The sequence below is a fragment of the Protopterus annectens genome, chromosome 10.part0 (assembly GCF_019279795.1).
Source record: "Protopterus annectens isolate FY-2018-M chromosome 10.part0, PAN1.0, whole genome shotgun sequence".
Lineage (NCBI taxonomy): Eukaryota > Metazoa > Chordata > Ceratodontiformes > Protopteridae > Protopterus > Protopterus annectens.
The window spans coordinates 1,071,327,297-1,071,354,613 of record NC_056744.1 but is presented as its reverse complement, the minus strand read 5'-3'; the positions used below and the strand labels follow the sequence as shown (position 1 = coordinate 1,071,354,613).

The following is a 27,317-nucleotide window of genomic DNA, read 5'->3' as shown; positions in this document are numbered from 1 at the left end:
CAAAATTCAAAATGCTGACTCTACAGCAGCTTCTTCCCATGCTGGGCAAGGAGTCTTGGCTGGTAACTCTAGATCTCAAGGAGGCATACCTGCACGTCCCCATACGACCAAATTGCAGAAGATACCTCAGATTTCTTGCAGGATCAGAGCATTATCAATTCTCAGCATTGCCCTTTGGCTTATCTACTGCGCCCAGAGTGTTCACGAAATGCCTGGCATCAGTAATTGCTCATTGCAGGCTTCAGGGAATCCAAATCTACCCTTACCTGGACGTCTGCCTGATACAAGCGGACAACAAAAACAAGCTAGCAGAAGACGTGCAAAGGGTCATTTACCTACTACAAGCCCTGGGATATACAGTCAATATAAAAAAGTCAAGGCTGATACCATCCCAAAGGATAACCTTTTTGGGTGCAGAGCTAGACACATCAAAACAAATGGCATTCCTAACAGTAGAAAAACAGAAGCAACTACCTCTCTACTTTTTGGCATTAACAAATCAGGACCATCTAACAGCAAGAAAAGTCCTGCAAGCCTTGGGCTTCATGGCATCCTGCATAATATTGGTTCCACATGCCAGGCTGCATATGAGAAAGTTACAGTGGTACCTAAGGAATTTATGGTCTCAGCACAAGCACAGCCTAGAAACTCAAATTCCAATAATTCCATGCCTGAAACAAGAATTCCTATGGTGGGCTCAGGCCTGTCAGGCAAACACAGGATTGCCCTTCCACAACACTCAGCCAAGCCAAACCATCACGACGGACGCCTCAGACCTCGGTTGGGGGGCCCACATGCTGGACAAGTGCATTCAAGGTTTATGGACTCCAGACCAGCTGCACCTACACATAAACCTAAAGGAAATGCTGGCAGTAAAACTGGCAATTCAGACATTCAGACCATTTCTCCGACAAGGTCAATTGATGATAAGGACAGACAACACCACAGTTATGTGGTACATCAACAAACAGGGAGGCACACATTCGTACCCTCTATGCCGGATGGCACTGGACCTCTGGAATGTGGCCCTGAGCTACAACATTCAGTTACAAGCAATTTTTGTACCAGGAAAAGAAAACATTCTAGCAGACATATTAAGCAGGACTACCAAGGATGCCCACGAATGGATGCTGCATCCGGACATCTTCAAAACCATTACAAGGAAATGGGGACTCCCAGAAATAGACTTATTTGCATCCCCACACAATCACCAGCTACAGAAATTCTGCACAAGGACGTACCACCCACTTGCTTGGAAGGTGGACTCCCTGTCTTTCAGCTGGAAAAACCTGGCAGCATATGCATTCCCACCACTTCCTTTGATGCACAAGGTGTTATTGAAGATCAAAGAGGACCATCCAAGGATCATTCTGATAGCTCCAGACTGGCCAAGACAACATTGGTACCCATTACTGAGGAGCATGTCTCGGGAACAAATGTGGGCCTTACCCCTGGTTCCCTTGCTGTTAACACAGAACAACTACAACATCCTGCATCCAAACCTGAAAACACTGCAGCTGACTGCCTGGAACATTGCATAAGGCCAATTAACCCAAATTTATCCCAAAGGGTTAAAGACATTATCCTGGAGGCTCGCAGACCCTCAACAAGGAAAAATTATTCGGCAGAATGGAAAAGATTCCTCATTTGGAGTACTACAAAAGGAGAAGATGTGTCACTGGTAAACATAGCCAACATCCTGGAATACTTGGCAGAGCTCTTTTACAAAGGCCTGTCCTATTCTTCCATTAAGATTCATGCATCAGCTATTTCAGCAGAATACGACTTGGATCCTCCAGTCTTCTCACATCCTCTACTCAGGCAGTTTCTGAGAGGAATTAAAAATGTAAAACCTCCTAGGAAACCACCATTACCAGCATGGGACTTGAACTTTGTGCTAGAAAAATTGACACTCCCTCCTTTCGAACCAGCAGCAACAGCAGAATTACAATACCTATCATGGAAAACTGCTTTCCTACTGGCAATCACTTCAGCAAGAAGGGTATCTGAGCTACAGGCATTAATGGCAGTACAACCCTTCCTGATCTTCCATCAAGATAGAGTGTCCATGAGAACAAATCCTACTTTTATGCCTAAGGTGGTCTCCAGAGTATCTTTAAATCAGGCTATCCACCTACCTACATTCTTCCCCAACCCACAGAACAGGGGAGAAAGACTGTTGCATACCTTGGATGTACATAGACAATTACGCTACTACCTGGACAGGACCAAGGGCAACAGAAAAACTGACCAGCTACTGGTAGCATATGCAACAGGAAGGGAAGGGAAGGAAAAGCAATTTCAAAACAGACTATTTCCAAGTGGATAGGAAATTGTATCAGATTTTGTTACTCCTACCATGGAAAGAAAACTCCAGAAAACATCAGGCCTCATTCTACAAGGGCTACAGCCACTACCACAGCTTTCCTACGAGGAGTGGCTACCAAAGACATTTTAGAGGCTGCTACTTGGAGCTCCGTGCATACATTTGCCAAGCATTATAATTTACCTTTATACTCTAGATCCCGAGCAGGTTTTGCCACTGCTGTTTTGCAAGGGATCTTAACTACACCATAACTTCCTTTTTCCTCCTCCCCCAGTTTGGCTATGGTATTCTACCCATTTGTAAGGACTGCAGATGCATCCTTGAAGGACATAGTACAGTTTTGTACCTACCATAAATGTAGATGTCCGATAGGAATGCATCTGCAGTCAGGATTACCCACCCGCCTTTCCCCTCTGTGGTACTCCTAGGGTATTTGCCCATCTTATAGCTAGCTGGGGGAATCTGTTATGGAGTTTTTGTTTGTATATATGTACATACATGCTTATTTTTTGTGTTTGCTCTCTACTATTTGGAATCATTGGCATTTATCCAAATTTAGCCTTCCTAGAGGGCACCTGGCATCTGGGGCAAGAAACACTGAGGAAGATGGCGTCGGCTGATGCCTTTATACCCGAATAACTGCAGCTATGACATCGGGTGAAGTGCGACACCAGCCGAGGCCAGACCCAGACTTTGGAATCCGGCCGTCCGAAGGGCTGCCTGACGACAGGGCAACCCATTTGTAAGGACTGCAGATGCATTCCTATCGGACATCTATATTTATGGTAGGTACAAAACTGTACTTTCCCTCCTTTTGGATGCTTTTCCTACCTACTTTTCTGCCCCTGATTCTTCCACAGGCCTTCTTAGTATCCTTGGATATAAAGGATCCCTGTTTACACATCCCAATTCATCCTCTCTTCAGAAAATTCCTCCACTTCTCAGTGGACTTTGCACACTTTCAGTTCTGTGCTTTACCGTTTGGTCTCTCTGTGGCCCAAGAGTATTTACAAAATGTCTGGTCCCAGTCATGGCTTTTGCCAGGACACAGGGAATACTGGGTTCTGACAAGGAAAATGCTGGCCTGCCTTCCCCCAGAAAAAAAATGGTGATTCTCACTGCTTACTTCAGGGAAATTCTTCCTCTCAAAGCCATCTCAGCCAGGGAATTCCTCAGAATTCTCACATTCATGGCCTTTGACCATCCATATCATACCTCTGGCAGGGCTTCAAATGAGTAAGTTCCAGTGGTACTTAATAATCTGGAAGCAACACCTTCATCCCCTGGAGTTCATGATCGCCTTGCTCCCATGCCTGGCTAGGAAACTGAATTGGTGGATAAAGATAGTCAAATCCTGGCCTGCCCTTACAACCACCCCCCCAACCCCCCAAACTAGGATGTCTTTACAGATGCGTCAGACTTGGGTGGGGTGCAACCTTGGGAGAATGGAGAGTGAGTGGGAGGTTGGCATAATGGTGACAGTGTTTAACGTATGAACACAAGGTGCAGGGTTTGATTCTCACATGGGGTAATTGGCCTGGCTTAAAATGGTCCACAAAGGCAGTTAGCCTAGCCTAGTATGAACCTATATCTGACCCACCATCAGCCAGGATGGAATTTGTGATGATCACAGCAGATGTTAACTTACTAGAAGATGATGTGGGGGAGCATCCCTAATATTGAGAGGTGTAGAGCGGGTAGCAGAGTCCCCTGCAAAAGCCTTTTAGTGGTTTCACCTTAAATGGTTACTAGACTATTTTTGTTTTATAGTTGAAGATCTGTCATTTGTGAGATTTGCAGATGTTCGTGTTACCCTGCTGCAGTCATCACACTTGGGTTATCCTGTCGTCAGGCAGTCCCGCAGTCGGCTGGATTTCCAAAGTGTTGGTCCGATGTCGGTTGCTGTCGCCTCATCCCTGATTTGAGTGCGCCAGGGGTACATATATTGCAACCGACGCCATTTTCTTCAGTCTTTCTTGCCACGCAGTGCCCGAAGCAGAAGCAGTTCGCATGTGCCGGTCGGCCGACTCCTGAGATTTTCGAATTCGAATTTCAGACCGAAGTCTTCTATAAAGCTAAGTACCCCGTTGGGGAAACTTTTCTTGCCTCAGACCGATGTCAGAAAAAGTTAACAATTGTATTTCTTGTGGGAAGCAAATACCTCATAAGGATTTTCATTCTTATTGCATACCCTGCCTAGGGCCCTGATCACGATGTCACTTCTTGTCGTTTTTGTGCTAGATTTAATAACCGTACTATTAAAAGACGATTTGATTTCGCACAACACTTTTTTGGCAGAAAATTTAATTATAACATGCCGTTGGAGCTACCGACTACCGGCGTGCACAAGAAATGCAGGGATAAAGATAGACAGCCCAGGCCTAAGCCCGATTCCGAGGCCTCGGTTGATCTGGTCTCCGGTCCTTCGGTTATCAGTGAGTCTCCTACACAACCTCTGACTACCGCAGTTGTGGAACCCGAGACCGCTACGGATATTTTGACGGAATGTACTAGGCCGACGCAGACTTTTACTTCAGGCCCTACCGACGACTTACCTCCCAAGGACGTCGGTACTTCTGAAACACCATCGCCTTCTGAAGGCATTTTCAGACCGACTCTTACAGTCAAAACGTTTTCAAAATTGAAGACTCCTTCCAAATCGAAAAAGACTTCACTTCAGTCTCCTGTTCAAGGCCCTATGCCTAAGAAACAGATGCTCAAGATGGCTGAAGATCTGATTTCTCTTATCAGGGGTTCCCAGCCTCCTCCTGACAAAAGGCCTAGACAGGAGGAAGAATCTGCTTCCTCTGACCAACTGTCTATTTCTTCGGATTCCTCTGAAGACCAAGACTATTCCTTCTCTCCTTATGAAGATTCTGATGCTGAGGACTCTATTCCCTCAGCTTCCCCTCCAGAAGACTACTCTTTTGGGGAAACTTTACACACTATGAGGGAACATTTTCACTGGGAAGGTCAGGATTACTCTGATTCCAAGAAAAGGCTCAGAGAGTTTCTTTTACTCCCCCAACACAGACCTCTAGCCATCCCTCCTGTTTTGGACATTGTGGATGATGTCTATTTCTGACTCTCTGCCTCCTGCCCCGGCCATGCCTGACAGATACAACAGAGTACCTGTTTCCCATAAATTTCTTTATAAAAGCCCAGTAGCTGACCCAGAGACTATCTCCCAGGGTCCCAAGGGGGGCTAAGGCTTCCATGGCTAAAAATCCAGTACCTTCTGAAAGGGATTCAAGAGCACTAGACAGATGGGGGAAAAAAGTTTACACCTCAGCCACTTTAGCTATGAGAGCTCTAAACTGTCAATTTCATATGCTTAAGTATCAGCAATTTCTGATCTCACAGTTAAAACAAAAGATAACAACCCTTCCTCAACAAACTGAATTGAAGAAGTACAGGATTTGTTGCACGCCACCGAGCAGGTGGGCAAACATACCTAACAATGTGGGTTTGATTCTTTGGAGGCCTCCTGCAGAGCAGCTTTCACTGGATCAGTTATACATAGGCATGCCTCGTTAAAGGAACAAAGTCTGCCTGAACATGTTAAAGCAAAACTACTAGATGCTCCCTTGCAGCAGGATGTTCTTTTTGGTGTCAAAGCAGAAGAAGTTTTAAAGAAAATGGAAGATAAGGCAAAATCAAATCAGACAGTCAAATATTTCCTACAGGTACAACCCCCTCGCTTCAGCAGAAACTGGCCAACCAAAAATTGGTCCTTTCCAGCCACTGACAGGCCTCAGAGGGGTAAATACAGGCGCCCAAGGGGCAGAGGACAACCACAAGCTCAGTATAAACCTCGCCAATGGGCCACTCCAACCCAGAAGGGAGGAGAAGACAGGTCTCAACCCAGCAGAAGGCAAACTCAATGACTTGCACCTCAGCTGGCCGAACAAAGTTCTTTTGTCAGCCCCCCTAGGGGGAAAACTAGCACTCTCTGTAGACGACTGGCACATGGTCACAAAGGACAAATGGGTCCTAGACATAATTTTACGAGGATACAGATTCCACTTTCACACCTTGCCAATAAAAAGAGGAATGCCAAACCTGCCACAAAATCAAAGGGCAGAGGCGCAAAAACAAATTACAGCTCTCATGGCCATGAGAGCCATTCAAAGGGTACCAACTGAAGAGCAAGGCCAAGGATTTTACTCGAGACTCTTCCTAGTACTCAGGAAAGAAAATGCTTGGAGACCATTTCTGGTCCTTTCAATTCTAAACACTTACAAGTTCCCAAATTCAAGATGCTAACACTACAGCAGCTACTTCCCATGTTGGGCAAGGAAGCATGGCTGGTAACGTTGGACCTCAAGGAGGCATACCTGCATGTCCCTATCAAAGTTGCAGGAGATACTTCCGTTTCATTGCAGGTTCAACCCATTATCAATTCTCTGCACTGCCCTTTGGCTTATCTACTGCACCCAGAGTATTCACAAAATGCCTGGCACCAGTAATTGCATACTGCAGACCAAGAGGAATTCAAATTTATCCATACCTGGACGACTGCCTCATCCAAGCAGAAAGAAAAGATATTCTCATACAACATCTGGCTTTTGGGAAGCATCTACTAAATTGTCTGGGGTACACCGTATACGAAAAGAAGTCAAAACTAGTACCCTCACAAGAAATGACATTTGTGGGTGCCAGCTTGGACACAACGGCCCAGAAGGCTTATCTTACACCAGACAAGCAATTACAACTGAGTCAATATTTCAAAACAATGGCAACAAAGACCCAATTAACTGCAAGAAAAATTCTGCAGGCTTTGGGCTTCATGGCATCTTGCATTCTGATAATACCATTTGCAAAACTGCATACGAAGAAATTACAATGGTACCTAAAAAGCGTATGGTCTTAACACAGCCACAGCTTGGACACAGTGATATCTCTCATTCCTTGCCTTCAACAGGAGTTTCTATTGTGGGCACAGGCATGTCACCTCAACAAGGGTCAGCCTTTCACCTTACCCCCACCCAGGCAAACTATCACAACAGATGCTTCAGACTATGCCTGGGGGACTCGCATGGCAGGGCAATGCATTCAAGGCCTATGGACTGCAGAACAAAGAAAACTGCACATAAACCAAAAAGAGGTGCTAGCTGTACAGAAAGCTCTGACAGCCTTCAAGGATCTACTACAGCCTGGACAACTGGCATTTAAGACGGACAACACCACAGTAATGTGGTACATAAACAAGGGGGCACACATTCCTACCCTCTTTGCAGGCAAGCAATGATCTTATGGAACACAGCTCTGACCTACCAAGTCCAGTTACAAGCTCACTTCTTGCCAGGGCAGAAAAACACATTGGCAGACGACCTCAGCAGAAACATCAAGGATTCCCACGAGTGGAAGCTAGACCCACAAATATTTGCAATGATAACTCAAAGATGGGGTCTACCAAATATAGACCGGTTTGTCAGTCCTCAAAACTACCAGCTGACAAAATTTTTTACAAGAACATTCCACCATCAAGCTTGGAAAGTGGATGCTCTCTCCTTCAGTTGGAAAAACCTGACAACATATGCCTTTCCTCCATTACCTCTTCTCACAAAGGTACTTTTGAAGGTCAAAAAGGAGAAACCTCGAATGATTCTCATAGCCCCAGACTGGCCACCCGCTATTGAAGAATATGGCTCACAGCCCACCATGGATATTGCCTCAAATACCTCATTTGCTCACACAGCAGACAAGCAGATTCTACACAGCCAGATCAAAACCTTAAACCTGGCGGCATGGCAAATCAATTAAGCAGCCAACCAGCCCCTTTATCACAAGCAGTACTGGATGTTATTCTAGAAGCCAGGAGGCCAAGCACCAGGAAGGCTTACTCGGACAAATGGAAAAGGTTTTCTGCTTGGAACCAAGCTAAAGGCCAAGACACAACTCATCCTCATATGCCTCACATTCTGCAGTATTTAGCTGAGATGTTGCAGACTTTCCTTCTCCTCAATTAAAATCCATGCTTCAGCTATTTCAGCTCACTACGACACAAATCCACCTTTATTTTCAAACCCACTCCTAAGGCAGTTCCTCAGTGGGGCAAAAAACATTAGACCACCTAGAAGAGCTCCTACACCAACATGGGACCTCAACTTTGTTCTGGAAAAGCTAACATTACCTCCCTTTGAACCAGCTTTTTCTGCAGACCTTCAGTTCCTATCTTGGAAGACTGCCCTGCTCCTGGCAATAACTTCTGCTAGGAGAGTTTCAGAATTACAGGCACTTATGGCAGTGGAACCTTTCCTCATTTTTCATCAAGACAGAGTTTCTCTACGAACTAATCCTTCCTTCATGCCTAAGGTATTTTCCAGTGTAGCTTTAAATCAAACCATCCATCTACCCACTTTCTTCCCCAATCCACAGAACAAAGGTGAGAGACTCCTACATTCCTTGGACATTCACAGGCAGCTTCGATATTACTTGGATAAAACTAAGGCTTTCAGAAAAACTGACCAGCTCTTTGTTTCCTATGCTACAGCTCCTCAAGGGAGGACCATTTCCAAGCAAACCATTTCTAAATGGATAGGCCATTGCATACGATTCTGCTATATCCATCATGGGAAACCAGTTCCTCTTACCATTAGATCCCACTCTATCAGGGCAACAGCTACCTCTACAGCCTTTCTCAGGGGGGTTCCTACCAAGGAAATTTTAGAAGCTGCAACTTGGAGTTCTGTACACACCTTCACCAAACACGATCACTTACCTCTTTATTCTAAGTCCAGGGCAGGCTTCGCCGCTGCAGTTCTGCAGGGCCTCATTGCCTTCTCTAACCCTCTATAATGCCTCCACCCTACCTTAGCTTTGGGACTCAACCCAAGTGTGATGACTGCAGCAAGGTAACACGATGAACATAGTACAGTTTTGTACCTACCATAAATGTAGAAGTTTGAGTGTTCACCCTGCTGCAGTCCAGGTTACCCTCCCTCCAACCCCTCTGATCTACTGCCTAAATCTTTGCTATGCCTTACTGATGTATTTGCTTATAGCTGAAGGGTTTTTGTGTCTGTACAATGTTCTCACTTTTTGATAATAATTTGGATCACCTTTTTGGGGGCACCTGACATCTGGGGCAAGAAAAACTGAAGAAAATGTCGTTTGCAATATATGTACCCCTGGCGCACTGACGTCAGGGATGAGGCGACAGCAACCGACGTCTGACCAAGACTTTGGAAATCCGGCCGACTGCGGGACTGCCTGATGACAGATTAACCCAAGTGTGATGACTGCAGCAGGGTGAACACTCTAACATTTACATTTATGGTAGGTACAAAACTGTACTTTTGGTAAGGAGCCAGTGGAGTCGCACATGTTAGATGCCTTTCTGCTTAGAAAAACCTGAAAGTGGCCCAAGCTCTTCCTGTGTATGTAGCTGTGTCTCAGACCAATGTCCTGGTTAAGGGGAGGAATACACCTTTGTTTTGGAGACATTCTTCCTGTCTAAAATCCGGAACTTTCGGATGCCCTGAAATCCGGAACTTTCGGATGCCCATCTGTAGCAGTTTCCCCTGGATAGTGAATGATATTGTAATGAAAGATGCAACAGCGATCCTTCTACTCAGATGTCTACTGTTACAATAAACTCACACAGTCTTTATTCTCTTTAGCCATCAACAGATTATTTACAGCCCTAATAAGTGCAGTCTGAGTACTGTGGAAAGTGTAAACTCCAGATAGATCTGGATTTATGAACTCCACTGACAGCTAAGATGCAGTCTGTATGCAAACAACTTTACCAAAAAAAAAAAAAATTGAGATAGAATGATTATGTACACATGCTCCAAAATGGTTTAAGGCCAGCATATAACCAAAGCCTTTGTTAAAGAAGGAAAAATTATTCCAAAATCTGAAAATGATTCATCCCAGCACATCTAGATAGGTACTAACCAGCCTGAAAAGTTGAGGATCAAGACTACAGATAGTAATGTACATAGCTATGTGGTGCATCAACTAGGTGCAAGTGGAGAATGAATAGGCAGTAGTAATTGCAGAGGGGGGCTTTATGGGTTGAAAGATGAAGAGGGAAAAAATTGGTAGCAAAAAGGCAAAGGGTGTGATGGCTGTATAGTTTGTAGTATATTCCCTGATCTGTTCTTGAAGCTAGGTTTAAATTACACTGGATATTTTAGTTGAGCCTGATACTGCATTCCAATGCAGTCTGTTTTCTTCCTGCGAGAGGCAACTTCTAATGTCCTCCTGTTCCCATGTTGCAGTATTCTTACTGTGGGATTCTCTGCCTCAGGCCTCCCGAACGTCCAGCTCCTATGCAAAAGTTTAAGCCTGGTTGCTGCCAGGAGCATGGGATGTTACGTGCAGGGCCATAAACGATGGGCCTGCAATGTGACGACTACACGCACAGACCTCAGAACTTCTCTGTCGCAGTCGAGCATCAGATCAGTCGCTTCGCTCCCTGCTCTTGAAGACATCTACAGATAAGTAACCCGTTGGGAAAATTCCTTTTCTTACTTGAGCTTTGGTTGCTTGCTGTTATTTAGCCAGTGTCCGCTAGAAAGGAGAAATGTAAGTGCGGACATCAAATTCTGCAAAAAGATTTGCATGAAGAACACGACCACACCACCTGTAGTTTCTGCCAGTCGTTCATACCCAAAACCCTGCATAGTTGTCTAGCAGCCCTAAAACTCTTTCTTGAGAATCAGGGTTTAAAGTGTTAAGCCCTACATATGGATCCGGATTTGGCCTTCTAGGTGGAGCCACCTAAAAGAAGGCCAAGGTTACAAGGCCTACAACATCTGCCCATCCGTCATAGGACATTCCGCCAGCCACCGATTTAGGGGTTGAGGGACGTCCGCTAGAACCGGCGATTTCACTGACTACTCTTGTGGAAGCTGCCTAGGAAACACCAGTAGGCACGTCCTCTGAGGTTTTTCCGACTTTGGCTTTGGTTGGGGGGGAACCAGACTCCGCCAGACACCTGCCCACGGTCCAGGAATCAGAACGCTCTCCTACAGGTCAGAACTTTGATACAAAGCCCTCTCTTTTAACTAAGTCTTACCCCTCTTAAGAGGAAGCAAAAAACTAAAACTTCTGTCTACTTCCTCTGATGACCTACCAGCCTGGCATACCTTTTCTCGATCTTTGGTTCAGGCCTTTATGGCTCTTAGGCCTTCAGTCTCTCCTGTTGCCACATTGCCTGCTCTCAGCCCCAGGCCAACCTCAGCTGCTTCCATTCATCCCACTGACACCCAGGAGGAAGACTCACCTTCCTCCTCCTCGGAGGAATCTGTTACCTACACCTCGCAGATAGCTTCCCTTCTGGATTTCTACACCCCAGATGAGGATTCCCTAGAGGGGGACTCACCCCCAGAAGACATTACCTTTGGCGAAACAATTACTAAAATTAGTATTTCAAGTGGGATGCAACTCCGATGACTGAGGTTCAAAAGAAATATTTTGAACTACATGTGGAATCACCCTCCCCCTTGCTATCCTCCCATTGATTCTAGCCTAACTAGATGCATTTGCATCAGCCTGAAAGACACCAGAGTCACAGCCCCCAGCTCCCAAAAGACCTGACTACGTTTACAAGGTCCCTGATGAGCACAAATTCCTCATTAAGCCACCAGTGGCAGAGCCTGCAGTCACTGCAGTGGCCCCTGACAAACAGTCCAGATTAATGCTTTAATTCTCCCTTGTACCATCAGACAAGGGCAGCAAGGCTTTGAACAGAATGGGGAAAAAGATGTACACATCCTCCACACTAACTTTCAGGGCGATCAATTATCAGACCCACACAGTCAAATATGCCCTAGACTTCGTTTCTCAGGCATCCTACCTGCTTTCCTCCATGCCTGATTCTCCCAACAAATCGCAGGTGGCATCTAAGCTGTCCTTAGCATCATAGGTTGCCAGACATTCTATAAAGTGCAGCTATGATGCGGCTGAGACCTCTGCTAGGTCGGCAGCTTCAGCCTCTGTACTTCACAGGTATTCCTGGCTTAAGCTTTAGCCCCTTCCTGAAGATTTTAAAACCAAGATCTTAGATGCACCACTTGACAACAAATTCCTATTTGGCAAACAGTCTACTGAACTATTCAAAAGCATCCAGGAAAAAAGCCAGGAGCTTCAGGACCTCAAACATTTATTGGTCTCTTCAGTTCCCAAATTTTACAGAAATTACCCTGCCAAGACCACTTTTTTGTCTGAAGGGCTCCAGCCCCATCCACCTCCTCCTCTAGACACAGAAAAGGGCCTAGAAAGATATCTTCCCCAAGGACATTCCCACCTCAACCTATCACCAGGCAGATTTTTCAAGACAGAAACAATAAGGCGGGACTGCCTCAGCCACCTCCCCCTCTCATCCTGCATCTCTCGCTGTCTAACCTTGTGAAAAAAAATTACTTCAGACCAATGGGTGTTAACAGTAGTGGAAAAAAAGGTGGTACTTGTCCTGACAGAAAGGCCTCTTCCACAAGGCATCCCCTTCCCACCCAAAAACTAGCTACACCTAATTCCTCAGGTTATCCAAGTGCTACTCACCAGGGGACCATAGAAAGTGTCCCATGAGGCCAAGAAGGGAGGAGATTCTACTCCGAGCTGTTCCTAGTCCCAAAAAAGGATGACCCTTGGAGGACCATCCTGGATTTGTCCTTAAATCTGTTCCTGAAGGTTCTTTCCTTCAGAATATTATCACTACAAACCCTTCTTCCACTATTGCCACCCAAAGCCTTCATGGGCACTTTGGACTTTGAAGGAGGCATACCTGCACATCACCATCCACCCAAACTACAGAAAGTATTTGCATTTTGCTGGACCTTCTGCACACTTTCAATTTACTGCCTTGCCCTTTGTGAAGACTCTTGGTGCAGTAGATAAACCAAAGTGCATTGCCTCAGCGGTAGCATACTGCAGAACAAAAGGCATTTCAAATCTATCCCTACCTAGACGACCTCATCATAGCAGAAGAGGAGAGCATTCTCAAACACTTACTATTCACTATGTCCTGCTCCAGACCTTGGGGTTCACCTTCAACCTGGCAATATCATTCATCGCCCAGCCCAAGACAAAACATTCCTGGGTTGCAGGATAGGAACTGACCTGATGAAGGCCTTCTTTCCTTAGGACAAAGTATCCTCCCTTGTCAATCACTTCCACAAACTCCTTCTGGTCACCCACATTTCGGCCAGGCAGTTCATGCATCTTCTAGGTCTCATGGCAGCCACAATCCCTATGCTACCCGTAGCCAGGCTGCACATAAGGAAGTTCCACTGGGACCTAAAAAATGTTTGGTCACAGCATGGTCACCCCCTGGAATTTGTTACCCTTCTTACCCTGCCTGAAGACAGAGTTGAGGTGGTGGATCCAGCAAATACACCAAAACCCAGGCTTACCTCTGCAACCCATCAACCCAGTACAATGCCTGTACATGGATACCTCTGATCTAAGGTGGGGAGCAACTATGAATTAGCCTCAAGGTGTAGGTCCAATGGGAGCCCTCCCTCCAAAAAAAAAAACATAGTGTAAGGGAGATGACTGCGCTCCATCTGGCCCTACAGACCTTCCTCCCTGTTATGCAGGCAGGCCCCCTCCAAGTCTTCACAGACAATACAACTGTGATGTTATACATCAACAAACGGAGGGACCAGGTTTTACCTACTCTGCAGGCTGCAATGCAGGCATAGGAGCTAGCCTCTTTGCATAACATCACACTGCAGGTGGTCTATATTCCAACCCAGGACAACCACCAGGCGGATGCCCTTAGCAGATTACCTCTCTGCATCACACGTGGATGTTGCACAGAGATGTGCTCTTAGACTTTGTCCACCAGTGAGACACACCACAAATACATCTGTTTGCCTCCCCCTGAACAGACAATTGCAGCTTTTCTGCTCCAGTGATCCCTCCCCACTAGCCTGGAAAGTGGATGCCTTCTCCATCTCATGGGGGGGACTGATGTCCTTCTATTCATATGCTGCTGTATTCATGACATCACGGAGTTTGCCTCTGGTGAACTCTCATACGTCTGGCCATTATAGAAAAGTTAAATGCTTCCACTAGGGTGCACGTGACATCAGCGCCTCTTGGACATCTGTCGGTGCGCACCTCCCCAGAGCTTATCTGCCGCCTGTGTGACTGCTAGCTCCAGTTGTCGCGTTGCCAATAGAAGCATTTTCTTCATCTGACTTCAGATAAATACCCCTTAGGGTTTTCTATTTTATTTTCTACTGTTGTGTTATATGTCAGTTAGGAAGGGCAAGTGTAGGTGTGGAAGGCAAATTCCACATAAGGATTCGCATGAGCACTGCCTTGGCCCTGAACACGACCGTACCACCAGTAGTATTTGTCAGGCATTTGTCTCCAAGACCCTCAAAAGCAGTCTTGCAGCCTTAAAAATATACCTTGAAAATCAGAGACTCAAACGTCTAGCATCTAAGATGGACCCGTATGTTGGAACACTCGGACGAGCCCCTAGTCAAGATGGCCAAAAAGAGTAGGCCCGAACAGACTGCTGCGCCCTCCATTCCAGCCATCGCTCTTGAGGCTAGTGAAGGGCCGGAGTCCGAGCTGGACTCCTCAGAGCTTCCTTTGGTAGAAGGCCCAGAAGAAATCTATCCTTTTCCTGAGGTCACGTTTTGGAGCGAATCTCAGGCTACCGACTCTGTTGCTGAGGGGAATCCGAGGCTTGTTATTATCCGAGGGCCAGTGCTGCAAATTGTGGTAAGTGAGGACATAGTCTCTGATTTAGTGGAGTGCCAGACAGCATCCGAGTCTCCTACCCTCCACCGCATTTCTGAATCCTCTCTCCCTGAGACCCATAAGAAGAGTAAATAGAAAACTAAACATATTTCTCAGCCTCTGCCTGCTTCACCTGTCAAACTGTCTCCAAATTGACAGGCCTTCGCTGAAGGCCTGCTCAATGCCTTTCTGGCCTTGTGTCAGGGCATGACGCTTGCACAAGCTCCTACACCCTCTACCCTAAAGGGCCTGCCCCAGATGTCTCTTCAGAAGAAGGATTTATCTGATGATGAGTCCCTCACCGATTCTTCTCAGATCACTTCTCCTCTGGGATATGCTTCACCAGAGGAGGAATCCAGTGGCACTGACTCCCCTGGTAAGGACCTCACCTTTAGTGAGACCATCACCAAACTGCAAAATTTTTTCAAATGGGACAGCAGTCAAGTGACAGACCCAAAAGAGATACTATGAACTTCAACTGAAGTCTCCAAGCCCTTTTGCTGTGCCTCCAGTACACCCTGCTTTTCTAGATGCCTTCCTGGCTGCTTCAAGAAACCCGGATGATTTACAGCCCCCAGCACCCAAGCATCCAGCTAGATTCTACAAGGTGCCTGAGAAAGCTACCTTCATGTATAAAGCCCCTTCTTCAGATTTTTCCATGACAACGAACAGAACCTCAAAGTTACTTCCCTCCACCTCTCTACTGCCCTCTGACAAAGAGAGCAGAATGATGGAACGTCTGGGAAAGAAAGTTTATACTTCTGCCACCTTAGCAGTAAGAGCAATCAATTACCAGGCCCACATGACCAAGTATTCCTTGGCTCTTTTGAAAGATGTGGTTAAGCAACTGGGAGAGTTCCCAACTGGGATAGGTCCCTGATTCCACTGCTAAAGCTAAAATTTTCTCTGTCCTGAACTCCTGCACACAAGTGACCAAGCACTTCAAGTGCAACTACAATGCTGTAGAAGCATCTGCAAGGGCAGCTACCACTGGATCTGTCTTCAGAAGGTATTCCTGGTTAAGGCTGCAACCCCTCCCTGATGACATCAAAGACAAGCTCCTAGATGCACACCTAGACAACAAAAACCTATTTTTTTCAGCAGCTGCTGAACTCTTAAGTCCCTCCAGACCAAAGGTAAGGAACTGCAGGAATAGAGACATACCTTTGTCTCCCCATTTCCATGCTTTCAGAGAAATTACTCAGCTAAACCTTCCTTTGTCAGGTCCTTAGCTAAGAAAATACAAGCTAAGCCTAGAAAAGACCGCAGGAAACAGCACCCTTTCTAGGTCCGTCTCCTCCACTCCATCCTCTAAACTGTCCTTTCAGGGGAAAGCCTGGTAGTCTGTGACTAGCAAGGCCCTATACCCAGACACCCCTCTATCCATGCGCCTCTCCCTTGCCACTTGGAAGCAGGTTACCCAGGACTCCTGGGTCCTATTTGTCATAAAGCAGGGATACATTATGACCTGGGAGACCAGACCCACTCCCAAAGGTATCCCTCCCCCACCCAAAGACCAAATCCCACTTTTTCCTCCCATCCTGCAGGAACTTCATGCTCAAGGAACCATCCAGGAGGTCCCGTCACCTGCAAGAGGAAAAGGTTTTTATTCAAGAATTTTCCTGGTCCCTGGGAAGGATGGTCCCTGGAGGCCTATCCTGGACCTATCCCACCTAAACACCTTCCTCTGAGTCCCCTCCTTCAGGATGCTGTCTCTCCCAACCCTTCTGCCAGTCATTCTGCCTCAGGCTTTCCTAGTGTCCCTAGACATAAAAGACACCTACTTGCACATCCCTGTCCACCCCTCTCTTCAAAAAGTACCTCTGCTTCTCTGTGGATTCTACACACTGTCAGTTCAGTGCTTTACCCATTGGTCTCTCTACGGCCCCAAGAGTATTTGCAAAATGTCTGGAACCAGTCATGGCATTTTCCAGGAAGAAAGCAATACAGCCTTTTCCTTATGTAGATGACATTCTTTTCCAGGCTACCTCAAGTTCAATGGCCTTGCAACACTTGCAGTTCACCATCTCCCTCCTTACAGTTCTGGGATTCACCGTAAATCACAATAAAATCATTCCCTACACCCTCTCAGGGTCAGGTGTTTCTAGGATGCTGGATTCTGACCAGGGAAATGATGGATTGTCTGCCATCAGAAAAAGATTGTGACCCTCACATATTTCTTCCAGGGGATCATTTTTCTCAAAACCATCTCAGCCAGGGAATTCCTCAGAATCTTAGGATTCATGGCCTCAGCTATCCCCATGGTCCCCCTGGCAAGGTTACATATGAGGAACCTTTAGTGGTATTTGAGAAACATCTGGAAGTAACATCTACATCCTTTAGAGTTCATGATCCCCATGCTTCCTTGCCTGTCCAAGGAGTTGAAGTGGTGGATCTCCCAGATTCAGTCAAACCTAGGCCTGCCCCTCCAGCCCACACCCCCAAAACAAGACCTTTTCACAGATGCTTCAGACACAGGCTGGGGAGCAACCCTAAGAAACTGGAGAGTGAGGAACGCATGGAGCCCCACTCAACAAAAAGATCACATCGATATCAAGGAAATGAGTCTTGATACTAGCTTTGGATATTTTTAAGGGTCAGCTTCTCCCAGGCACCATGATGTGATACACAGACAACACAACTGTGCTGTTGGTACACCAACAAACAGGGTGCAAGGTCCTACCTCTTGTGCAGACTAGCACTGCAGGCTTGGGAAATAGCACTGGAGAAATAAATCCTTCTCCAAGCGGTATATATCCCCTCTGCAGACAATGTGATGGTAGACTCCTTAAGCAGGACCATAACCCTGGCTCACAAATGGATGCTGAATAGGGAAGTGTTTCTAGACCAGGTCCACCGATGGCGTATTCCGAATGTGGATCTTTTCGCCTCAACCCATGAACAGACAGTTTCCAAACTTCTGCTCCAGGGCATTTCACCCAGAGGCTTGGAAGGTGGATGCTCTATCAATCTCTTGAAAGGGGATGTATGCATATGCATTCCCCCCTTCCCTTTCATTCAAAGAGCCATCCTGAAAATTCAGAAGGAACAACCTCATATCTTGCTGGTGACTCCCTACTGGCCAAGGCAGCATAGATTCTCCCTACTATTTCACCTAGCCAAGGGCAATCACCACAAGTTACCCCAGAGAATGGACCTGCTCATACAAGACAAGGGAGCACTCTTGCACTCTCAGCTATCCACTCAGAATCTCACTTTGTGGGTGATGGGGTGTTTTATTACCTTCAGACCACCTGTATACAGAGGACATGATCCAGGTTCTGCAGGAGGCCAGAAAACCAACTACCCAAAAATCCTACCTGTTAAAGTGAAAGAGATTTTCCTTATGGTGTCAGAAAAATGGCCTACAACCACTGACTGTAGAACCCCAGTGGTCTTGTCCTACCTGTGTAATCTCATGAAGTCTGGGCTATCATACTCTATTAAAATCCACCTATCTGCCATCTCGGCTTGTCTACCCCTGGCACCTCCTTTAGCATCTAGATTACAGGTCAAACTTTTCCTGAGAGGGACTCTTCTCCTCAGACCACCAAGGAAGCCAGTTCCGCCTCCTTGAGACCTTAACTTTGACCTAGAAAAATTGAGTCTCCCATCATTTGAACCAGCCAAAGACACCTCCCTCCAGCACTGCACTTGGAAGACCATACTCTTGGTGGCCATAACCTCTGCCTGAAGGGTCTCCAAACTCCAGGCCCTTATGGCATACCCTCCCCTTCGTTGTCTTCCACAAAGACTGTGTATGCTTACGTACTAACCCCCACATTCATACCCAAAGTGGTAAACGACTTGTCCTTAAATCAGACTATCAATCTGCCAACCTTTTTCTCCACTCTGCAGAGCAGAGAGGATACTTCATGCCCTAGATGTACACAGACAGCTAAGGTTTTATTTGGCCAAATCCAAATCCTTCAGAAAATCTGACAGGCTATTCATCTTCCCTCCAGAGCTCTGGGTCAACCTGTTCCCAAGCAAGTATCCTGATGGATATCAGAAACCATTTTGCTACACTAACCATGGTAAGTCAGTCCCAACCCCAGTTAGGGCACACTCCACCAGGGCAATGTCCTCCTCATGGGCTTTCCTTAAAGGTTTGAACACTGCTGCTACAAACTGGGTATAGTCTCTAGAGCCAGGGTGGGATTTGTTGGTGCCATCCTCCATGGGTTTGTGGAAGGTGCTTCTAGTTCCCTACCCCTTCATTTAGGACAGGAGCACTTGCACTCTCCTTGATGTCATGAATACAGCAATATATGAATAGAAGGACATAGTATTGCTGTGTAACAACTTACCACAACCTTAGATGTCTTTCTCTTCTATATGCTGCTGTATAGTTTCCCACCAAGCCTTCCCCTCACACTTGGACGATTCCCGGAGTAACCATTCCATTGTCGCTGTATCTGGCAGCATTCAATTCTAAAGAGGTGCGTGCTGATGTCCGTTTATGACTGATGTCCAAGAGAGGCGCAGGAAGTCATGCACACCCTAGCAGTAGCATTTAACTTTTGTATAATGGCCAGACTTATGAGTTCACCAGAGGCAAAACTCCCTAATGTCATGAATACATCATCATATAGAAGAGGAGTACATCTAAGGTTATGGTAAGTTCTTACACAAAAATACTTTCCTTTATGCCTCCCTCCCTTCCCACATTCAGAATGTCCTCGTAAAAATCCAGAGGGACAGGCCAAGAATCTTGGTGACTCCCTTTTGACCAGGGTAGCATTGATTTCCTCTTCAATCTCTTGCCAAGGGCAGTCACTGCAAGTTGCCTCTCAAGGTGACCTGCTCACACAACAGAAGGAATCTCTCATTCATTCACACCTGGAGATGCTTTGCTTAACCCTGTGGATGATAAATTCTTGATCCCCTTTGGACACTGGTACTCAGAGGATGTGCAGGAGGCCAGGAAATCCACTACGAGGCGATTCCATCTTTCAAAATGGAAAATGTTCTCCATATGGTGTCTCCAAAGGCAAAGGGACCCCTTTCAGGTGGATGTTCCAGTAGTCCTAGCCTGTGTGCGTGAACTGATTAAAATCAGAACTTTCATAGTCTTCAGTGAAAGTCCACTTATCTGCCATTTCAGCCTGCTTACCTTTGGATCCACCTCTTCTTTCCAGGCTCGATGTCAAACTATTCCTACATCAGACCACCGAAGAAACATATACCCCCCTTTGGGACTTGAACTACGTGCTACAAAAACTCACTATTGCACCCTTTGAACCAACAAGCTCTGCTTCTCTGTAGATGTGTACCTGGAAAACTGTCCTATTAGTAGAACTTACTTCAGCCACAAGGGTCTGTGAACTGCAAGCCCTCATGGCATCCCCACCCTGCACAATCCCCCACAAAGAGAGGGTGACCCTTCACACCAATCTCTCCTTCATGCCCAAAGTGGTCAATGAACTGTCCCTGGATCAGTCCATTCATTTACCTACCTTCTTTCCCTCTCCTCAGAATGACAGTGAGAGAGTACTCCACTCCCTTGATGTCCACAGACAATTAAGGTTCTGTTTGGAGAAAACCAAAGCCATTAGGAAGTCAAATTAGTTCTTTGTGTCCTTCCACCCCAACACCCTGGGCAAGGCTGTAAGCAAACAACTTATATCCTCATGGATACGAAAATGCTTCCCTTACCATAGCAAAGACTTGCCTTACAGCATTAAGACACATTCTGCAAGAGCCGTGGCATCTTCTGGAGCCTTCCTCAAAGGCCTGGGCACAGCCACCATTCTTGAGGTAGCCACATGGTCCTCTGTGCATACCTTTACCAAACATTACAAATTAGACCATGTTTTCAGAGCCAGGGCAGGATTTGTAAGGGCAATCCTGCATGGATTCCTGGTAACTGCTGCTACTTTCACCACCCTTTCCTCCTCTTGAGCTGTGGCACTCTCCCACAGTAAGAATACCGCAACATGGGAATAAGACGACATAGATTTAGGTGTGAAAAATGTTACCATAACCATAGATGTCCCCTTTCATGTTGCACCCCCCCCCAACCAAACCCCTTCATTACATTTAACCTGTCTAGAGGGGCATTTTTCTGGTACCCCTTAGACTGTTGTCCGACTGGGCAGTCAGTTCTGAGGTCTGTGTGTGCAGACATCACATTTAAGGCCCATGGTTTATGACCCTGCATGTGATGTCCCACGCACTTGGCAGCAACCAGGCTTAAGCTTTTGCATAGGAGCCGGACATTCGGGTCGCCTGAGGTGGAGGATCCCACAGTAAGAATACTGCAACATGGAAGAGAAGGACATCTATGGTTATGGTAAGATTTTTCACAACTGATCTTTCATGCTGCCATAGCTAGTGATGTGATAAAGCAACTAAAGCTAAATCTGATGTCTGTGTGCACATGTGTACTGTGTGACTTTGAGAGTTTCCATTTTAAAGTTTGTCATTCTAATGACAGAATTGTATTAGGGTTAAATTGTACCATGCATGTATTGATTAGTCTCTCTAACTACTAATAACAAAACGTTTAGCCAGGTGGACTGCTGACAGAGTGAGCTATATAACTTGCCCTGTATTTTGAGGGCAGAAATGCTTAAGTTGGTGGTTATGGTGTACACTTCACACATCTGTTTTTAGTGATACAGTACTTCCCCTGTTAACCAGTGCCAGCCGACAGTGTTTCAAATTGTTGATTTTAACTTGCCAACATTCAACTTAAAGATTGACGTTTGCTTAGAAAACATTGCTAGTTTGGTTTCTGTTGTATATGGGCAGTAATGTTTTTGTGGTCATTTCTCTGAGTTAATGGACCATGAAGTCAAGTAAGGGATGTATGAGTGGTATTGATGGCTTTCTCCCTCTCAAAAAATTTTTTGCTTAGAATTTTTCACTTAGGGGAGGCATAAGATGCTTGTAAGGGATCGTAAAGGGTGTGTTGCTTGTTAACGTATGAATTTCTCACTGGGCCTTGAGGTTTTCATTCTGTTACTAGAGTCGTACGGTTTAATGTTGAAGACCTTATGAAAAGATGGTCACTTTGTGGTTTTGCGTTTCTCTCTCTTTCATATACTCCTGCACACACTAGTGCGTTATGCAGATCCTGAAACTTTTGAAGTATTTGTGTATAATACATGTGCATTCACCTATTATTGTAAACTTGGTGGCTATGTAAATTAAGTTCAGATTGTATATTTTTTCATTCATCAGGATGAAGAGGATGAAAAAGATACTGGAGGTGGTCGTGTTGAGGAGGAGGAGGAGGATGAAGACGAGGACGACGATGATGATGCAGATCTATCTAAATATAACCTTGATAGTGGAGATGAAACCAAAAAGTCAAGAAGTAGCTCAAAATCTGGATCTTCCAGATCATCGTCACGATCTTCCTCTCATTCAAGTTCAAGGTCTAGGACCAGGTAAACGGGTACAGGTCAAGGGTGACATCAAGCAAATGTCAGTATCTGTTTTAACTTTTTTAAATCTTTTACAATTATTAGAATGTTTTTTTTTGCTTCAGTTTCCATATGTTGTATATGGTCTTTTGCATTTATTTCCATTTACTTGGGTTACTAATTTTGACCAGAAAAGCTGTCTTCAGTCAACTACGTTGCAGCAGTAATGAAAGTAGCTTTTACCTGTTTTGTACAGCTGGCTAAATTGTGTTTGTACATATCTTTAGTGAGTGTGCATTAATTGTGAAACTTCACTCACAAGTCAAAGCCTTCCTTGATAGTATTCTTCAGTAAATATTTTCTTATGCTGCTTGTGCTAATGAGTGGTAACGTGGGAGGCAGTTTAGTACTTTTTCCCAGTTGTCCGTAACAGCTTCCATTTAATGCTGACAAAATTCATCATGCACTTTCCAGTCTGTAAGTGAACAGCTGTCAGTTTCTCTGTGAATCCTTAGGCTCGTATCTTCATGTTTGCCATTGAAATAAACTCATAAGAAGGAAAAAAAAGCTCTTCAATAGAGGCTTATGCTCTTTAGAGAAAATGTGGCCAGTGTAGACATAAAATCTCGCCATAAGATCCACATGACTGTCTTTTTATGGTTGGATTTTTGTAACATTTTGATTTCTCAGGTCCTGTCCAGACACTGGAATCAACAAGACTAATGCTGTTGGCACCCTCTGGTGATAATCTCCTACAAGCTCATGCTCCCCAACCTATAAGCCCCTATCTGTTGGGGATTTTCCAGGTCATGTCACCATCAACACAACAATGTCTCTGAAGAGCATAAGCCTCTAAGGAAGAGTTGTTTTTTTTCTTCTTCTTCATCTTACAGACAGATTAGTGCTTAATTTTGGTCTGTCTATTGCTGTGTTAGGCAAGTTTTCAGGTCATTCAGATGCTTTAGTGCTTTACTTTTAATTTTCTCCTTCACAAACTTTACCTTTGTCTCATCCCTCCCAACAACACCCAGTCAAAACATCTAGGCCATTGGCCGTTTTCCTTTCTTTACCCTTCCCCTTGGGGGGACTCCTGATTTTTAAACCCCACCTCCCCCTTTTTTTCTAGTGTTTGGGTTAGTTATTGCTTACAGTGGACAAGGAACAGAAGCAAGGGTTCTGAATATGTGGCCAGTGTGGGCATACAATCCCCCATAAGATCCATATGACTTATGTACACTGGACCTGTCCATCTTATTGCAGACTGTTCTACATGCAAAAATGTTAGTGCTAGGACTTTCACAGAAGAAGTTAACTTGTAGTTAAAAGCATTTTGTCTCCTGAGTTCACCCTTTTGGCCTTCTCGACTCTGGCAGGATACGGCCAAGAAGAAAAGTAGACTTGAAAATCGGAACCAGCCTATTTTGGAGAAGCTCACTCCCCGTAAAGTCCCCAGAGCTGCTGGTTTAGTTTGGCATGTTTCTGGTTCCCCTGTCAAAGCCATTACGCCTACCCTGAAGAAATCTCTGTCACCAACAGCTCTGTACAGAGGGGACAGGTTAGGTCATCTGAGAAAGAGTTGTCAAGGCTGGTTCATTCCAGGACCTCTTCTGCTGCTTTCATTCATTCTTGCAGGTCTCTCTGGAGTCATACTCAGCTGGACTGGGAGCAGACATTGTCTGCGTTCAAGTCCCAGCTCTGTTATGGTGCCATTTTGGCCCCTATAGTACCCACCACTGTCTGAGAAGATGCTCATCGTGCTATGCTGCTGCAGTCATCACACTTGGGTTTTTCTGCCGGTGGTCCCGCAGTCGGCCTGAATTCCAAAGCCTTGGTCCGGTGTCGGTTGTCATCGCTTCTTCCCTGACGTCAGTGCGGCAGGGGTATAAAAGCGAGCCAACGCCATTTTCTTCAGTCTTTCTTGCCACACGGTGCCCGAAGCAGAAGCAGTTCGCAAGTGCCTGTCGGCCAGCTCCTGAGATTTTCGAACAGAATTTCAGCCGAAGTCTTCTATAAAGCTAATTACCACATTGGGGAAACTTTTCTTGCCTCAGACCGATGTCAGACAAAGTTAATAATTGTATTTGTTGTGGGAAGCAAATACCTCATAAGAATTTTCATTCTTACTGTATTCCTTACCTAGGCCCAGACCACAACGTTTCTGGTTGTCGGTTTTGCGCTAGGTTCAATAAATGCACTATTAAGCGTCGGGCTGATACCGCCCGACAGCAGAAAATTCAACTACATCATGTCGTCGGAACCACCGACAACTGCTATGTTTAAAAAACACAAGGACGAAGACAGGCAGCCTAGACCTAGACCAGATACCGAGGTCTCAGTTAGGCCTGCCGCTGGATCTTCGGTATTCAGTGAGGCGCCTACGCAGCCCCTGTCTACCGCAGACTTAGAAAATACGACTACCTCTCGGACACCCAGCCCCCTCCTGACAAAAGGCCTAGACTGGCGGAAGATTTACCTCCTTCTGACCAGGAATCCATTTCCTCAGCAGTCTCTGAGGAACAGGATGACCCCTTCCCTCTCTATGAAGACTCAGATGCTGAGAAGTCTATTCCCTCTGTTTCCCCCCCTGAAGACTTCTCTTTTGGGGAAACCCTACACACCATGAGAGAGTATTTCCACTGGGAAGGACAAGATTACTCTGACTCCAAGAAAAGACTCTGAGTTTCTTCTTCTACCTCAGCATAGACCCCTAGCCATTCCTCCTGTTTTAGGCATTCTGGATGATGTCTACACTGAATCCAGTCTAAATCCAGATTCCTTACCTCCAGCACCACCTAAACCAGACAGATACTATTGAGTCCCTGACTCTCAAGTTTTTATATAAAAGCCCTGCTGCAGACCCAGAAACCATTTCCCAGGGTCCCAAAGGGTTTAAGGCCTCTACTGCTAAGAATCCACTACCTGCGGAAAGAGATTCCAGGGCATTAGAAAGATGGGGGGGAAAGTGTATACCTCTGCCACTTTGGCCATGAGGGCATTAAACTGCCAATTCCACATGATTAAATACCAGCAGTACTTGCTTACTCAGTTAAAACAGAAAATGACCCTCAAACAGATCAACTAGATTTCAAAGGGATGCAGGATTTGTTGCATGCAGCAGAGCAAGTGGGAAAACATACCTTGCAGTGTGGTTTTGATTCTTTGGAGGCCTCATGTAGAGCAGCGGTCACAGGGTCTGTAATACATAGACATGCTTGGTTAAAAGAGCAGACCCTACCAGAACATGTCAAAGCAAAGTTACTGGATGCTCCACTGCAAAAGGATGCATTATTTGGTGTCAAAGCAGAGGAAGTTTTAAAGAAAATGGAGGAAAAGGCAAAATCAATGCAAACAGTTAAAGATTTTTTACAGGTGCAACCTCCTCGCTTCAGCAGAAACTGGCCATCAAAAAACTGGTCCTTTCCTGCTTCAGACAGACCCCAAAGGGGCAGGTACAGACGCCCTAGGGGCAGAGGCCAGGCACAAGGTACCTTCAGGCCTAGACAATGGCAAACAACTCAGAGGGGGAGACTGATCTCAACCTTTCAGAAAACAAACTCAATGACTTTCCTCTTCGTCTGCCAAGCAAAAATGCCCAGGCAGCACCTCTAGGAGGAAAACTGGCTCTCTTTCCACAAAATTGGCACATCATAACAAAGGACAAATGGGTTCTGAATATTATTACCAGAGGCTACAGATTTCATTTTCACACTTTACCACGGATGAGAGGCATGCCAAATCTGCCAACAAACCAATGGGCAGAGGCACAAAAGCAAATTTCAGCTCTCATGAACATGAAAGCAATTCAAAAGGTACCTGCAAAAGAGCAAGGTCAAGGATTTTGCTCAAGACTGTTTCTAGTTCCAAGATAGGACAAAGCCTGGAGACCCATCTTAGACGTTTCAATTCTAAACACGTACCTGGACATTCCCAAATTTAAAATGCTCACACTACAGCAGCTTCTTCCCATGCTGGGCAAGGAGTCTTGGCTGGTAACGTTGGACCTCCAAGAGGCATACCTGCATGTCCCTATCAAACAAGATTGCAGAAGATGCTTCAAATGTTTGGCAGGCACAACGCATTATCAATTCTCTGCATTGCCCTTTGGCTTCTCTACTGCACCCAGAGTATTCACGAAATGCCTGGCATCAGTAATTGCATACTGCAGCCAACGAGGAATACAAATTTATCCATATCTGGACGACTGCCTGATCCAAGCGGATAGCAAAGACATCCTACTACAGCATCTGTCATTTGTAACAAAGTTGCTAAGCTGCCTAGGGTACACAGTAAACAAAAAGAAATCAAAACTAATACCCTCACAAGAAATAATTTTCCTGGGTGCCAGCTTGAATACAACGGCCCAGATGGCTTACCTCAAGCCAGACCAGCAAAAACAACTGGCTCAGTACTTCAAAAAGATGGCAACTTCTACCCAGCTCACTGCAAGGAAATTCCTGCAGGCATTGGGGTACATGGCATCCTGCATTCAACTAATTGCATATGCAAGGCTGCATATGAGAAAACTACAATGGTACCTAAAAAGTGTATGGTCCCAACACAGACACAGCCTCGAAGCAAGTTTAACTCTCATTCCCTGCCTTCAGAAAGAGTTTCTATGGTGGGCTTAAGCATGCCAAGCAAACAAGGGCCTTCCTTTTGTCTCACCTCCAGCAAACCAAACCTTGACAACAGATTCATCAGACTACGCCTGGGGTGCACACATGGCAGGACAATGCATACAGGGCAAATGTTCTGCAAACCAAAGGCAACTACACATCAATCAAAAGGAGATGCTAGCTGTAAAAAATGGTCTGCAAACCAAAGGCAACTACACATCAATCAAAAGGAGATGCTAGCTGTAAAAAATGCACTAACAGCCTTCAAGGACCTCTTGCATCCAGGACAAC

The 27,317-nt window shown here is 45.6% G+C and overlaps 1 protein-coding gene across 1 annotated transcript in view; it reads left to right on the top strand.

Moving 5' to 3' along the window:
* The window catches only part of ZRANB2 (zinc finger RANBP2-type containing 2), a gene marked incomplete in the record, with an annotated part of 1,076,861 nt that overhangs the window by 644,088 nt on the left and 405,456 nt on the right, over positions 1-27,317 (top strand). Inside the window, 1 exon segment of the mRNA XM_044085816.1 lies at positions 22,226-22,434. Within this exon segment, the coding sequence (XP_043941751.1) occupies positions 22,226-22,434 (209 nt within the window).